This window comes from Tiliqua scincoides, chromosome 2 (genome assembly GCF_035046505.1).
Source record: "Tiliqua scincoides isolate rTilSci1 chromosome 2, rTilSci1.hap2, whole genome shotgun sequence".
Lineage (NCBI taxonomy): Eukaryota > Metazoa > Chordata > Lepidosauria > Squamata > Scincidae > Tiliqua > Tiliqua scincoides.
Window position 1 is genome coordinate 7,203,034 of NC_089822.1, and position 14,331 is coordinate 7,217,364.

At 45.0% G+C, this 14,331-nt stretch overlaps 1 protein-coding gene across 5 annotated transcripts in view; it reads left to right on the top strand.

Annotated features, from left to right (window-relative positions):
- Window positions 1-14,331, top strand: part of CTIF (cap binding complex dependent translation initiation factor) — a 194,602-nt gene that overhangs the window by 42,203 nt on the left and 138,068 nt on the right. For 4 of the 5 annotated variants that reach the window (XM_066616762.1, XM_066616763.1, XM_066616765.1 and 1 more), the window contains exon 1: window positions 1,119-1,189. The exons of the other annotated variant lie outside the window; for it this stretch is intronic. In XM_066616762.1, coding sequence (XP_066472859.1) covers window positions 1,121-1,189 — 69 coding nt within the window. In that variant the 5' untranslated portion in view covers window positions 1,119-1,120. Of the gene's footprint in view, window positions 1-1,118; window positions 1,190-14,331 lie in introns of those variants that run through there. 5 annotated transcript variants of the gene reach the window in all.

Below are 14,331 nucleotides of genomic sequence, written 5' to 3' on the forward strand. Positions count from 1 at the left end.
TTTAAAACTTTGGGAAAAGCACCAAAATCATGTTTCTTACCTTCATGTGGCCAAACCGTGCCGTTTCCCAACCTCTAGAGCTCTTTTTAGCCCTAAAAGATGCATTCTGGGGCAAACTTGGGAGGAAAGAGGAACCTCTGCATGACCCAGAAGTGGGTCTTTCAGGGCTATAAAGACTCTAGAGCAGGGCCACTCGAACCCTGACCCAGGGTCTGAATTTGGGGCTCAGGGCGAATCCGTCTGCCCAGTGAGTGGAACATTTTGTTCTGTAGTTGTGTCTACCCAGGGATCCTGTCGTGCAACCTTCTGGGATACCGGGGCAACAGATACAACTTCCCAGAGTATCCAGGTGCCCAGGTCTTCCAAGAAGAGGAGCCGCACGGAGGCAGAACAAAAAACTGTGCTCTGGATGGGGACCACATTTTCATAGGACCGCAGTTATGATTTTGGGCACTGCTCCTCTAAAGGTTGGGAAATGGCACAGTTTGGCCGCACGAAGGTAGGAAACATGATTTTGGTGCAGTTTTTTTTAAACGCTTTAAACCTGGACCCCGGTATCCACGGATTTCAGAATCTGTAGGATGTTTCGGACCAGAATCCCTGTGGATACTGAGGTCCCACCTGTATAGAGAGCTGTTCTAGCCATGAGTAATGGGATCCAGGTCCTGTCCAGTGTGTCTGTCCTACCCAGCACTGGTGCAGCATTAAAACCCCAAGCAATTGTACTGCTGAATGAAAAACATGTTTACTGAGTGGCAAAGCTCATTGCCCAAACAGACCCCCATGCCAGCTAGGGATAGACTGCCAAGTTGCTTCTACTGACTGCCCTCTCCCCCACTATCCGCCTTTTCTGGCTTGAAACACTTGGGTGAGAGATTGCAAAGAAAAGATGCCAACAAAGCAATGGTGTCGAAATGCAGGTTTTACTCCTGATACAGAAACCTGGGCAGGCGCAGGCAGTGCAAAGCATAAGTGCTGCAAGAAATGCAAGCAAAACCTTTCAGGATGCAACGGGGATATTTTGCATTGCTGTCACTGCCTATTTTTGTGACTCTGGTATGCGTATCATGAGACATGCGCTCAGACAGCACTGCTGTTTTGCTTGGCTGCTGGCTCTGGAATGTGCACTGAATATCAGCAGTGGCTCTGCCTGCAAGAACAAAACATCCCCCCAGTGGCGAGCAGCGCGGTAAGCATTCTTTAAAAGGGGGATTAGCTTGACCTGCTTAAAGGTCTTCCCTCGGGTCACATGACCTGGGCTTTCGCTCTCCCCTGCATCCCTTGCTTGTGATCCCAAGTCACACAGGTGGTGCAAGCCACCCCTGCATCTCCTGGCCAGAGGAGAGTTTTTTTTTAGTTTCTGATGCTTGCTCTCCTTTTTAGTGTTTTGGCCAAAGCGTACTGGAGAGATCCCATGTGTGCCTAATTACACAATCTATAAAAAGCATCTTTATTGTGACCTCTGAATATGCCACATCTCTGTTGCTAGAAGGCAGAGCATATGTTTGGAAGTTCTGATCTGTATGATAGAAGAGCATCAGATCTGAGAATCCATTCCCAGTGCAAGGAGCCAACTCCTCCCCCTGTAGCATAGCCCAGCAGTATCACATAGGTACAGGGGGCCATTGCTGCCCTGTTGCTGTTTGGAATGGCTCCAACAATGCATTGCAGCGCCTTTAATCTTTTACTAGTGCCAAAACAGCAGCACCAATGCCTCCATTTGTTTAGGCACTGGTGAAGATCTTCGCACACACCTCTGGGATGTATGGCTCTGAGGTAGAGGCTAGAAGAGCCTCAGGCCTTTGGGTGAAGGTCAAGGTGTCACATAGGAAGGCAGCACTGGCAAGCAGCCAAGAAAATGAGCATTGAGGCAGGCTGGCCATTCCTAGCCTTGGTGGCTCTCCTGGTTCCAGCTTTCATTTGGAATCAGTTCCAGGCCTGATGCCGCCAGAGTTTATGGCTGATATTTTTCCCTTAAAGGCAAAGCACTCTTGCATGCAACAGACCGTGTTGCTTACTGCAGGGTCTGGAGAGGATCACCTCCCTTAGGGTGACCAGATGCAAATGTGGACAGTTGAGGGTTACTGAAAAAGGGAATTCTGCTTGTCCAGGCTACTTGCAGGAGCTCTTTCAAATGCCCCCAAAGGGACTGTTACATTTGGGGACAAATGGTCACTTCAGGAATATTTGGCAGGGAAACAGCCTCCCCCTCTTTACACAGCTGAGTCCCAACTGAGCCCCCCACCGCACAGCTTCTTTTTGCATGTAAAAATTCTCCTTCTGGTTAGAAGCACACTTTTTTACATTTGATCCGGCACAACACGTATTTTGATTCGTAGCATTTGAGAGCACTCCTGTGTCAGTGCAAGCATATAAGGACAAGGCTACTGAAGATCCAAAATCTCCTCAGGAGAGGGTGAGTCCCTGAAATCACCTCGGACATCAGTGATAGATCACTGGCAGGACTGGGACCCCAATGATTTTCAGTATTTTTCTTCTCATGACACACTGACCTTTGTGGTCTTCTCTATTGTTTTTGCTTTTTGTGATGTCACTTCTGACTTCTGGAAGATTCTTCCAGGTTCTGCAACTCTATCTGTAGGGCAACTATCTGCAGTATCGAATTGCAGAGGAACAGACAATTGTTACTACAGTCTGTTGCCCTAGAGCAGCTATTTTCAGCCACTGTGCTGTGGCACACTGGTATGCCGCAAGTGGTCCACAGGTGTGCCACAGGAATTTGGGGGAAGGTCATTTATTAATAGGGCCAATGGGCGATGTGAGCCCCCACTGGCAGCATGGTGTGCCTTGTCAATTGTCAAAAACTTGGTGGTGTGCCTTGACCATTTTAGTGCCTTGTCAGTGTGCCTTGAGATGAAAAAGGTTGAAAATCACTGCCCTAGGGCCTGGAAACAGAGCTGTAGAACCCAGAACACTTTTTCAGCGATTTTCAATCACTGTGCTCCAGCCATCCTGCAGCACACCTGTGGGCCTTTCGTGACACACCAGTGTGCCATGGCACATCAGTTGTAAATCACTGCTCCACATCTTTCCGTGCATTCACTGGAAGCACATCTGTTGTGGTGCAGTTGTGGCTGTTGGAAATACTGAGCAGATTTGTTATCTTGGTTTGAACAGAGACTCCTGATTTTCCTTTTCCCCTCCACTTTTAATTGCTCTGTCAGCTGGATGACACTGTCAAGAATGATCCATTCCGTTACTAGCAAAACAGAGACATTGGCAGAGGCAGAGGGTATAACTTTAGGCCAAAACTGTATTAAGTTAAATTTAAAAGCCGCAGTGAGGGGTGAGGGCTTAACTTTTGGGAAGAGCTGTTGCACTTGAGGAGGGGCATTTAGCCCTCCCCACCCCAATACTTATCAGAATCCCTTATGCCAAAGCTGCTATTAGTCTCCATGTCTGTTTTGTGCCTCAGTACGAAAAATATTGATGAGAGTTTAGATGACTATTATTTGCTTTATTTACTTAGTATCATCTTTTCAGAGCATGATGCTTTGAAAAATGAGAGGGCCCAGCCCCAAAGAGCTTACAGTCAACTGGGAGGAGATGAAGAAGGAACCTCATGTAACATATGATGAAACTCTTTGATTTAATTATAGTTTGCACTTACACAAGCTGGTGAATTTCTCTTAAGTGCCTTGTCGTTAGATTTTTGTGTCCTTTCTCATTTCACTTCCATCAGTGGCAATTCTTTTTTCATTCCCATCCCCTGTTCCTCAGCCTTACTGATGTGAACAGATGGAATGAGCAGCAGTTCTGAGAACTTCATGGGTAGACAGCTAGACTTCTCCCAAAGGGAATCCTTCCTCAGATGTTTAGGGGTGTGTGACATACCAGATTTCTGTCACTTCTATTAAGATTTGTTTTAAACAATTTCTTAAAGACTTTGAAGACAAAGTCTTAAATTCTCACTCACTCACAACATACTTTCCTTTTTTAAAAAGTGATAAGATTTAGCCAAATTAGGTTTGCTTTTGAAAAACTGTGATCATGTGTTTAAATTGGTACTAAAATCTCTTTATTAGTCATTTCTGTTTCTTAAGAAGGGTGGCAAATGCAAGATTACCTGTGCTTTCTTTTCTTTTGTGAAAGCACAATCAGATTTATGCTCATGACTGTCAAATGGAGTTTTATTATAGGCTACAATTGCTTTTGATTTATGGATAATTTTTATAATGCAACTTTTAAAAGAGCCATTTGACAGAACATTGGTTCCAACTCTCAAAAGTACGTTCAGTTCACATTTGTATAAAGAACTTCTAGAAATACTAGAGCGTAGGGGACGCCCCCCTGACCATCTACCGTCAAGTCAAGTTCAGCACAGGGCAATTGTAGAACTTTAGTTCAGTCACATTTTGTTCAGTTTGTATTTCATGAAAATACTGTACGGTACAACATTTTATAATAAACTGCATTTTTGGCATAAACTACATCTTTAGCTTTCCACAACTGTTGAAACTGATTTGGCAGCATTTTTTTCAGGCCCCCCCCCCCCATTTTTTTTATAGGTAAGTTTCTTCTCATAATCCTTTTACACAGTAGCCATGACATCCTACTGCTAGCTCTTCCTTCCGAACATATCTGCTATGCTTGCCAATTGCATTCAGAGTGATGTGATGGCTGATCTCATGGTGGTAGTCTGGGAACACCTGTTCCCATATCAACCTTGAATTTGTACTCCTATGCATGACTACATAGAAATAACAAAATTTTACAAAACCCTTTGCTGTTGTAGTCGTTAGACCTATGCTTGGGTATATTTGGGGTGCTGAATCCAAAAACGTCATTGGTTTTTCTCAATTGGCTCTAGTTTTGGGGATACGATATGGCCAGCCTATAGGCTGATTCAGACATCTTCCTCATGATGCCATGGCGTCCTCATAAGGAAGCTGCTTGATCGGCATATAAGGTGGCTATGCCATACCCCTAAAACTAGAGTCAATTGGGCAAAACCAATGACGTTTTTGGATTCAGCAACTCCAAAATTTGTTCAAACCTTCTTGGCAAATAAAAAAAAATTTTTTTTGTAAGCCCTGTAATCTTTGGAGGTCCTCCTCTAGGTTCCTCTGACATCTGAGGCAAGGCTGGTGGCAGCTGGTTAGAGGGTTATCTTGGTGTCAGTGCCCTCTTGAGGAATTCTTTCCTTGGGATAGCTTCCATATGGACAATGTATATTATTATTGTTGCTGTTGTTGTTGTTATTAATATTATTAATATTAACAGTGTTTATATACTGCTTTTCAACAAAAAGTTCACAAAGCAGGTTACAGATAAATAAAAAAAATTAATGGCTCCCTGTCCCGAAAAGGCTCACAGTCTAAAAAGATGCAAAAGAACACCAGCAGACAGTCACTAGAAAAGACACTGCTGGGGTGAGGATGACCAGTTACTCTCCCCCTGCTAAATAAGAGGAGCACCCACTTCACAAAGTGCCTCTTGCCCAGTTAGCAGGGGTGAAGCTGCTTTATATGGAGTCAGACCATTTGTCCTTCTCTTCCAGTCTTATTTAGAGATGTCAGGGATTGAACCTGGGGCATTATGCAGGTAATAGAGCAGGTAACTTCATGCTCTGTGATCCCAAAATAGCAAGAAAAACAAATAGAAAAAAAGGAATATTGAGAATTACAGGAGCAGCTGAGTGTGATATAAGAAAAACCCTGCAGGATCAGGCCAAAGGTCTACGTAGTCCAGCATCCAGTTTCCCACAGCACTTCTAGGTTGGCCACAAGCAGGAGACAAAGGCAGCCTTCTCTTCCACTGGTCTTCAGAGGCAGTTCATAGCCATCATGACTAATAGCCATTGAGAGACCTGTCATCTATGAATGTGATCTCTTTTTAAGGTGATCCAAGGTCATGGCCATCGCTGCGTCTTGTGATCATGAATTCCACAACTGAATTGTGTCGCCCCTCCCCTCCACATTCTCCTTTTTCCTAAAGAGTCCCAAACACTGTAACCTTTCCTGGTAAGGAAGGTCCTCCAGCCCTCTGATCATTGGTTAACCTCTTCCTCTGTTTCCAGCTCTACAACTCTCCTTGAAGAGTGGCAACCAGACACAAATGTGGTTGCACCATAGGTGTATATAGAGATATTATAATAACTAAAAGTCTTATTCTCAATCTGTTTCCTAATGATCCCCAGTACTGAATTAACCTTCTTTATAGCTGCCCCACATTGGAATGAGGTTTCCGCTGGGATGCTGTTTCCACCACAAGCCCAAGATTGCTTTCCTGATTTGCCTTCACAGCTCAGACTCCTTCAGCATATATGTGAATTTGGGATTTATTTGGCCCTAGTGTGTGCATCGCTTCACACTAACTGTGTGACATTGACCACATTTGCTGTTTGGTTGCCCACTCACACCGTTTGGAAGGGTCTTTTTAGAACACTTTGTAATCTGCTTTGGTTGGTGACAAGTCAATAAAATCCAGTACAACACACACACACAATTGAAACTGCTTATTAAAATGCTAGAGAGCCTGAAAATATTTTCTTAAATTAAAAAAAACAAAATCAACACTTTGTCCATGGCCAAAGTGCCAGACGAGCTTCCCTGAAAACCCATTTCTCCCCCCCCCCAAAAACACAGTTTCTTTCCACTTTCTCAGACTATTTTACACTTTGCTTTTGAAGCCTCACCAATTCCCACCTCTGCCCCCATTTTCTCCTAATGGGATTAGCTCATGATCTCAACCTTCCTTGTCCTCTCTTGCCCTTTGGTTTCTCACTTTTATCCCTCTGGCTTTTCAGCCTCCTTCTCCTGCATGTTGAAAAGCTTTCCTGCTTGCTGGAGACACCTATGGCGTTTCAGTGTGGTGGGCAAGTGGTGCTTACCTTTGGGCATCTTTCCCACCTTGGTCCTGACTAGTTTGGCAGAGAGCCCTATGGGAGAGAATCCCATTCATCTGGTGATTCTGCTTAGTGCACCACCTAGTGGAATAGCAGGGAAACTCACACACGTACCTTGCCACGCACTGTCCTCATAGGGCATCCATGCTGAAGTTTTTCATTGCACGGTTTGCTCCAGATTGCACAGTTTGCTTCAGATTGCTCCAGATTGTCTCACAAGGATTCATCTTGTATCCTGTGATAGGCCATCTTTTGTACTTGGCAAAAGGTTGTACTTTGTTAAGGGGTTTTCCAGTGATTTCCAGTGATTGGTCTTGCAGTCATGTCTCTCTTCCTGGCATTGTATGTGAACACATGAAGCTGTTTTCTGCCGAGCCAGGCCATTGCCCTCTCTGGCCCTGTATTTGTCTGCTCTGATGTGCAGCAGTTTTCCATAGGTTCAGAAGGATTTTTTTAAAACAGCTCTGGTACTTCAGAGCCATTTAACTGAGGTTGCTGCAAATTGAGCCTGGAACTTTGTGCATGTAAAGCATGTGAGTTATGGCCTTTTCTCCTTTGATTATCAAAGCCTTTTTTCAAAAAAAGTATTCTTTTTTTTTTTTTGGTCATTGTTCTCTTATGTTTAGTAATCGGTAACTTGTTAGCTGTTTTGCTGATTTCTTGTTAACTTGGTACAATCAGGACTGAAACAATTTTGGCCACTCTAGTGGATGATGTACACTGTTGGACAAGGGGACTTCTTTCTGCTAGTTCTGCAGGGTCTCAGTGGTTTTTGATATCTTCGACCATGGGCTGCCTGGCCAGGATGGGCTTAGGAGGTGCTGTTTTGTGGTGACCCTGGTCTTTCCTAAAGGGCAAGTCTCAGGAAGAACTGATGGGAGATTTTGCTTGACCTCATGGCCTCTGGTTTATGGTGTCCCATATGGTTTATTTGTTTTTCACATTTTTATACCACCCTTCCACCAAGGAGATCAGGGTGGTGGACATAGGTCCATCCCTCCTTTTGTCCTCAAAACAACCTTGGGAGGTAGGTGAGGCTGAGAGATAGTGACTGGCCCAAGGTCACCCAGGAAGCTTCATGACTGAGTGCGATTTTGAACCTGGATCTTCCAGGTCTGAGTCCAAACCCTGAACTGCTTCACCATCCTGTGTCTCGCTCATCCCTCACCATTTAATAACTACATGACATCACTAGGGGAAGTCCTGAGAGGAGGGTGATGTATGGTGTATATGCAGAAAACACCCAGTTATGTGTTTCTTGGTTGTCCCTAACAGATGAGACTGTGGAGGTGCTGAAGTGGTGCTTGAAGTCAGATAAAGTCTGGGCAGGGGCAAATAAGTTGAAAGACAGGAGACAGAAGTTCTCCTAGTTAGGAAACCTGCTGGGGCATTGGGGTGTCAACCTGTTACTGAAGGGTTTGCACTCCACCTGAAGGATCAAGTGCACAGCTTGGGAGCACTGCTGAACTCAGCCTTGCTCCTAGATGTGCAGTTGTCAGCCATGGCCTGGGTGTTGTTTTCCCCCAACTTCAACTAGTGCAGAGTGCTGTTGCTTGTGCCTGGCAGGTACCTGGATGTATTGATACAGCTGCACTGACTACCAGCTTGTTTCTGGGTGTGATTTAAGGTGCTGGCTATGAAGTTTTACATGATTTGGGACCAAAATATGTCAAGAACCACCCCTTCCACATGGATCTTCCTATCAGGGATTTTCAACCAGTGTGCCATGGCACATTGGTGTGCTGTGAATGGTCTACAGGTGTGCTGTGGGAGTTTGGGGGAGGGTCATTTATTGGGGGATATGAGCCCCTCACAAACAGCAAGGCATGCCTTGTCAATTGTCAAAAAACCGATGGTGTGCCTTGACAATTTTAGTACCTTGTCAGTGTGCCGTGAGATGACAAAGGTTGAAAATCACTGCTCTAGACCAGCAATTTTCAACCACTGTGCTGTTGCACACTGGTGTGCTGTGGATGATCCACAGGTGTGCCGTGGGACTTTGGGGGGTGGGTTATTTATTAATAGGGCAATTGGGAGATGTGAAAACCTCCTACCAGCAGCATGGAGTGCCTTGTCAATGATGGTGTGCCTTGGCAATTTTTACACCTTGTCAGTGTGCCGTGAGATGACAGAGGTTGGAAATCACTGTGTTAGATCCTTCAGGGAGCCCCTCCTGTGGGTGCAACTGCCTGCTGAAGTACAATGGATTGTTGTATATGAGAGAGCCTACTTGGTGGTTACCCATCCTGCAGAACTGCCTACTCTGCAAGATTAAGTAGGCTGTCTCACTGCTGCTTCCCCCCCCATCTCTTTGCATCCTTTTTACAGGTATTGATTGGCCCTGAAACCTCCCTTTTTCCCCAATCTCTTTTTTCTTTTTCTTTTTTTTTTGTCTCTGATCATTTTGTTTAGTTTTGCTGCCAGCTTTTCATTTATGTACTGGTTTTACTTAATGTTTTTGTCGATTTTAATTGATTAATCCATTTTAGTGTTGCATTGCTTTGAAGGATTGCATGCAGTGGCATAGCTAGAGGGGATGCAAAGCATTCAGTTTTGCAGGAAGCCTCACTACAGCATGAAAGGGGCACCTCCCTTTCGGAGCCATTCCAGGCGGTGGGAGCAAAGTCTCCGAAAGGGAGGGGGAGGGGCCCCTTGCAAGCTAAGGTGAGGCTCCCTGCATAACTTAGTGCTTTGCACCCCCTCTAGATATGCCACTGGTTGCATGTAAGCTGCAAGTAGGGAGTAAAAATCTTTTAAATAAAATCCAGCAACTCCATGAAGCTTTTTAGCATGACCATTGATTGAGGAAAGGGTTCCACTAAGTTTAAATTCAACATAAATTTAAGGATTTGTTTATTTTTTTAAAGGAACCTTCAATTTGTGAAGGCAAATGTATATGAGCAGAAAATTAAATGCAGTATGACAGAGTGTAATTTGACATTTCTCCAGTTTCTAGTCCTCCTTGAGGAGAAGAGAGTGGAATGTCCTGTCCCTCTCTGGTAACTCAACAAGATTTTGAGTAGGCTTAGTACTTTGCATTGTCCTTACAAACTGTTGAGTTCCTGTCTAGTCTTCCAGCCCTTCCGTCCACTCCTTTAGGTTCCTGTCCTCTACCCTCCCAATTGTTTTTATTAAAGTTTTAAATGTATTTTTAAAACATCCAGATGCTTTCAAGACTTGAATCTTAAGGCAGAGCAAATTACAGTGTAAAATGTGTACAATTATTAAATTAGCAAAGTTCAACTTTCTAATGTAGAGCTTGGGGATATTTTGGGCACTAAGCATATACACATACACCTGTTTATGTCTCGTCTGATTTCTTTCTTAAGTGTATCTGACACTTCACAGCAAGCAAAGGTTTGCAAACGGCAAATCCCATCAGGCTCCCTTTGTTGAAGAGCTTACAGTCTAAAGATACAAACAGCATTGCGCGGATAACAACACAGGCAGAGGGATCTTGTAGTCCAGAATATTGATGGAAGAACTTGATACTGTTTTAAGTATGGAAGGAAAGGTTATGGGGAAATGACTCCCAATCCTGGCTCAGAGATTTGGGGTGTGTGCACTGCATCTCGGTGGAGCCCCTAATCTGAAAGAGGTGACACATGTCATTGACATCTGCCACTGTCCTATCTCTTGCCTTCAGAGGTGCTCCATTCCCTGAGAAGGGTAGCACTGTCAGACCTGTAGGCCATTTAGCAGTCTGGGGGGAGCTGGAACCTCCTGAACTGCCTGTGATGGCACCATCCAAGTAGGGTCAACACATAAGGGAGAAGACCGTAACAATGGCTTGTCAAAAACTGAGATAAGGTGACATTCCTAAGGGCACTTTTGTGATCGGTTATCAGCGCAGTCCTAAACTGCACTTGGGCCAGCGCATGTGCCATAAAGCATGTTTGCACCTCTTCATGAGCAAGCTGTGCCACGCACAGAGGTGCGCCAACACACGGCTGAATCCAGCCTCTGTGGTAGCTTGCGCAGCGATCCTTGCATCGGCCCAGCTGGGCCAGCACAAGGCTCTGGAGTGGGCAGGGAGGAGACAGGAGAGAGGCGTTCCTGCGTGGGGGGAGGGTGAGCAGTGGGTAGCCCTGGGGTCGGGTGGGCGGGCAGGTGGGGAGCGGGATGGGGATCTGGAAGTTATGCCAGATCCCAACCACTGTTCCTGGGGATTTCGGAGCAGCTTGAAGCTGCTCTGCTCTCCTTGGACTTGCGCCACCTCTGGAGGTGGCGCGAATCCAAGGACTCCCATTGGGGCCAGGGTGCCAAGCCCAGGGATAAGGGGAAAAGTTTCCCCTTGCCTCTGGCTGGGCTGATTCTGGCCCCTGTCCTGCACTAGTTACAGCGCAAGCCTCTTGGCTTGCCTGTTCCAGTGCAGAGTAGGATTGTGCCCTGTGTATCTTTGATGTAAGAAAGCAGTGGTGGAGTAGGTTATTTAACTCCTTCACATCCAGGAATTGGGCCTTGAAAATGAGTGACCTGTGGTGGAGAAACCCATATCTCTGCAGGAGTGTGGGGGAACTGGGCAGCAGTGGATGAGTTGAGGATGGAGCAGAGGAGGGAAATAAACACTAACAACATCAGCCATAGGATAGTGCAGTGGTACTCAAACTTTTCCAGCCAATGGCTCCCTTGACCCCTGTGGCTGTTGGCCATGACTCCCCATCATGTTCCTGAGGGCTGGAAGTGACATCATTAAACAGGAAGTGACCAGAAATATTAACTATATTAAATATATTAAATATAATATTGTAACATTATATTTATTATAATATAATAGTAAATATATATTGACTATATTAATATTAATTATATTATATCATTAATTAAATGCAGATCTTAAAAATATATTATTAATTCGCAGCAATATACATGCTTTATAAATGATCAGCTGCTGATCACTGTTGGAGATAGGATGCTGGAGTAGGTAGATTTTGTCTGGTGCAGGAGGACTCATTTTTTAAACTTTGTAAGCATACCAATAGAATTGTTTTATCAAATGAACTTTGTGAACAACCAGTCTGACTAACATTACTTACACACACACACACACACCCCTGTGGACCCCAATCCAACTAGTCATTTCTCCCATTCTCCTTGGATAGGATTGAACCCTTTATTAATTTAATGAAATTAAATTTTTCCAGCAGCTGGTGGGGATAACAAAAATAGACCATGAAAATATATCAGAGCTGATAAGGGTTTGGTTAGGAAGCTGATTTGTCTCCTATACTAGGAGATGCACAGCTCAAGCCTATGCATGTCTACTCAGAAGTCCCATTAGAACCAATGGGGCTTACTCCCAGGAAAGTGTGGATAGAATTGGGCTGGCAATCACTTCATCAATGGCTGATAAGTATTCCCTTCAAATAGCAGGTTTCATCACTTTAAAAATACAGCCTCTCCCCTTTAGTCAAACAACAAGATTAATAAATCACGTTAAAAACAGTACCCTTTTTCTGCTTCTGGCCAAGTAAAGTGTGTGCTTGTCTTTCCCCTCCCCCTTTGCCAACTGCATGGAAACAACTTTAAGACCCCTGGTGACTGGTAAAATAGGAAGCATTTCATTTGGGGAGGGGGAGGAAAGCGGGAAGGTTTGGAGATCAAAAGGGGGGAGTGGAAGAGGGAGGGGGTTGAAAAGAGAGATTTCACTTTGATGAGAAGCGATCCCAGGCTGGGAACTAGGAACCAACCAGACAAGGATCAGTGAGCTTGGACTGCAAGCTGAGCATGCAAGCTTGGACAAAGACTGCAAGCTGAGCATGCTCGGAAGAGGGCGGGGTGGCAGCAGCCACTCTCGCAGCTGAGCAACTCCCTTTTCTTCTGCTTTAAAAAAAAGCGCAGACGATGCGTAGAAGACAGGCTCGACATCCTGCGCCTCCCCTTTCAGTTCCTGGTGCCACCCACGCCTCACAGTTTGAATAACACTGGAATAGTGTGTAGGAGAAGGAAGAGAAGGGGTCACGCACCCAGTGGCATAGCTATATGGGGGTGGTGCAGTAAGTATTGCAGGCGCTGCAACATGCCGTGTAAGCGGCCCCTCCCACTCACCATCGGACCCATTCTGGGAAGCAATGGCAACTCCCAGGAGTGCACAACGCAGAACTAAAGGAGTTAATTACAAGTGAGACATTTTTTAAAATAAAATGACACCTGCTGGTAACACTATATTTTAAGGATATGTCAGCAAAGCCATTTTTAAACCTGTGTTTTCAGGAAATCACAACTTATTACAAGCCAAGGAGTTTCCTAAGGAAAGGACCTCATTATAGGGGAACATCTTTTTTCCATTTTTATTGTAAATATTAATACATACAGATAGAATTCTGAAAATAATATACGGATAAACATTGTCCTGTGCCTTTATATTTTTGTAACAAGTAAACTCCATTTTTCATTACATTTGTCATATAAGTTATTCCTTTTGGCCCTCGTTAGGCAAGTTAACTCACACTACAGTCCTGTACGTCAGTGGTTCCCACTGGGACCTGCTTTTAAAAATGACATTCTGTCAGGACCCACTAGCTTTTTGAAACTAAAAACCAACAAAAAATGGTTTCACTTTACCACCTGCTCAAGTCTGTGTTTTTAGCAGAGCAGGAGATGAAATTGGGAAAGGTGGCGTGATGGGATGTGATAGACGGTTTGGCACAATGAGAGGATGTGGGGACAAAGGAGCGAATAAGCAGCCCATCCTGGGGCATTCCGTGTACAAATGCTTTTATGCGAATGCCCGAAGTCTCCGAGCAAAGGTGGGAGAACTGGAATGTCTGGTGACAAGGGAAAACATTGACATAGTGGGCATAACGGAAACCTGGTGGAATGCGGAGAATCAGTGGGATACTGCAATCCCGGGCTATAAACTCTACAGGAGGGACAGGCAGGGATGTGTTGGAGGTGGGGTGGCTGTTTATGTTAAGGAAGGGATAGAATCCAGCAAAGTAGAGATTGAAGGTGGGTCCGACTCCACTGTAGAATCTCTGTGGGTTAAATTACCAGGCTTGTGCAGCGATGTAATACTAGGGGCGTGCTATCGTCCTCCAGACCAGAAATCGGATGGGGACCTTGAAATGAGGAAACAGATCAGGGAGGTGACAAGGAGGGACAGGGTTGTAATCATGGGGGACTTCAACTATACTCATATAGACTGGGTCAATTTGTGTTCTGGTCACGATAAGGAGACCGGATTTCTTGACGTGCTAAATGACTGTGCCTTAGAGCAGCTAGTCACGGAGCCCACCAGAGGGCAGGTGACTCTGGATTTAATATTGTGTGGTACGCAGGACCTGGTTAGAGATGTAAATGTTACTGAGCCATTGGGGAACAGTGATCATGCTGCGATCCGTTTTGACGTGCACGTTGGGGGAAGAATACCAGGCAAATCTCAAACAAAAACCCTTGACTTCCGACGGGCGGACTTCCCTCAAATGAGGAGGCTGGTTAGAAGGAGGTTAAAAGGGAGGGTA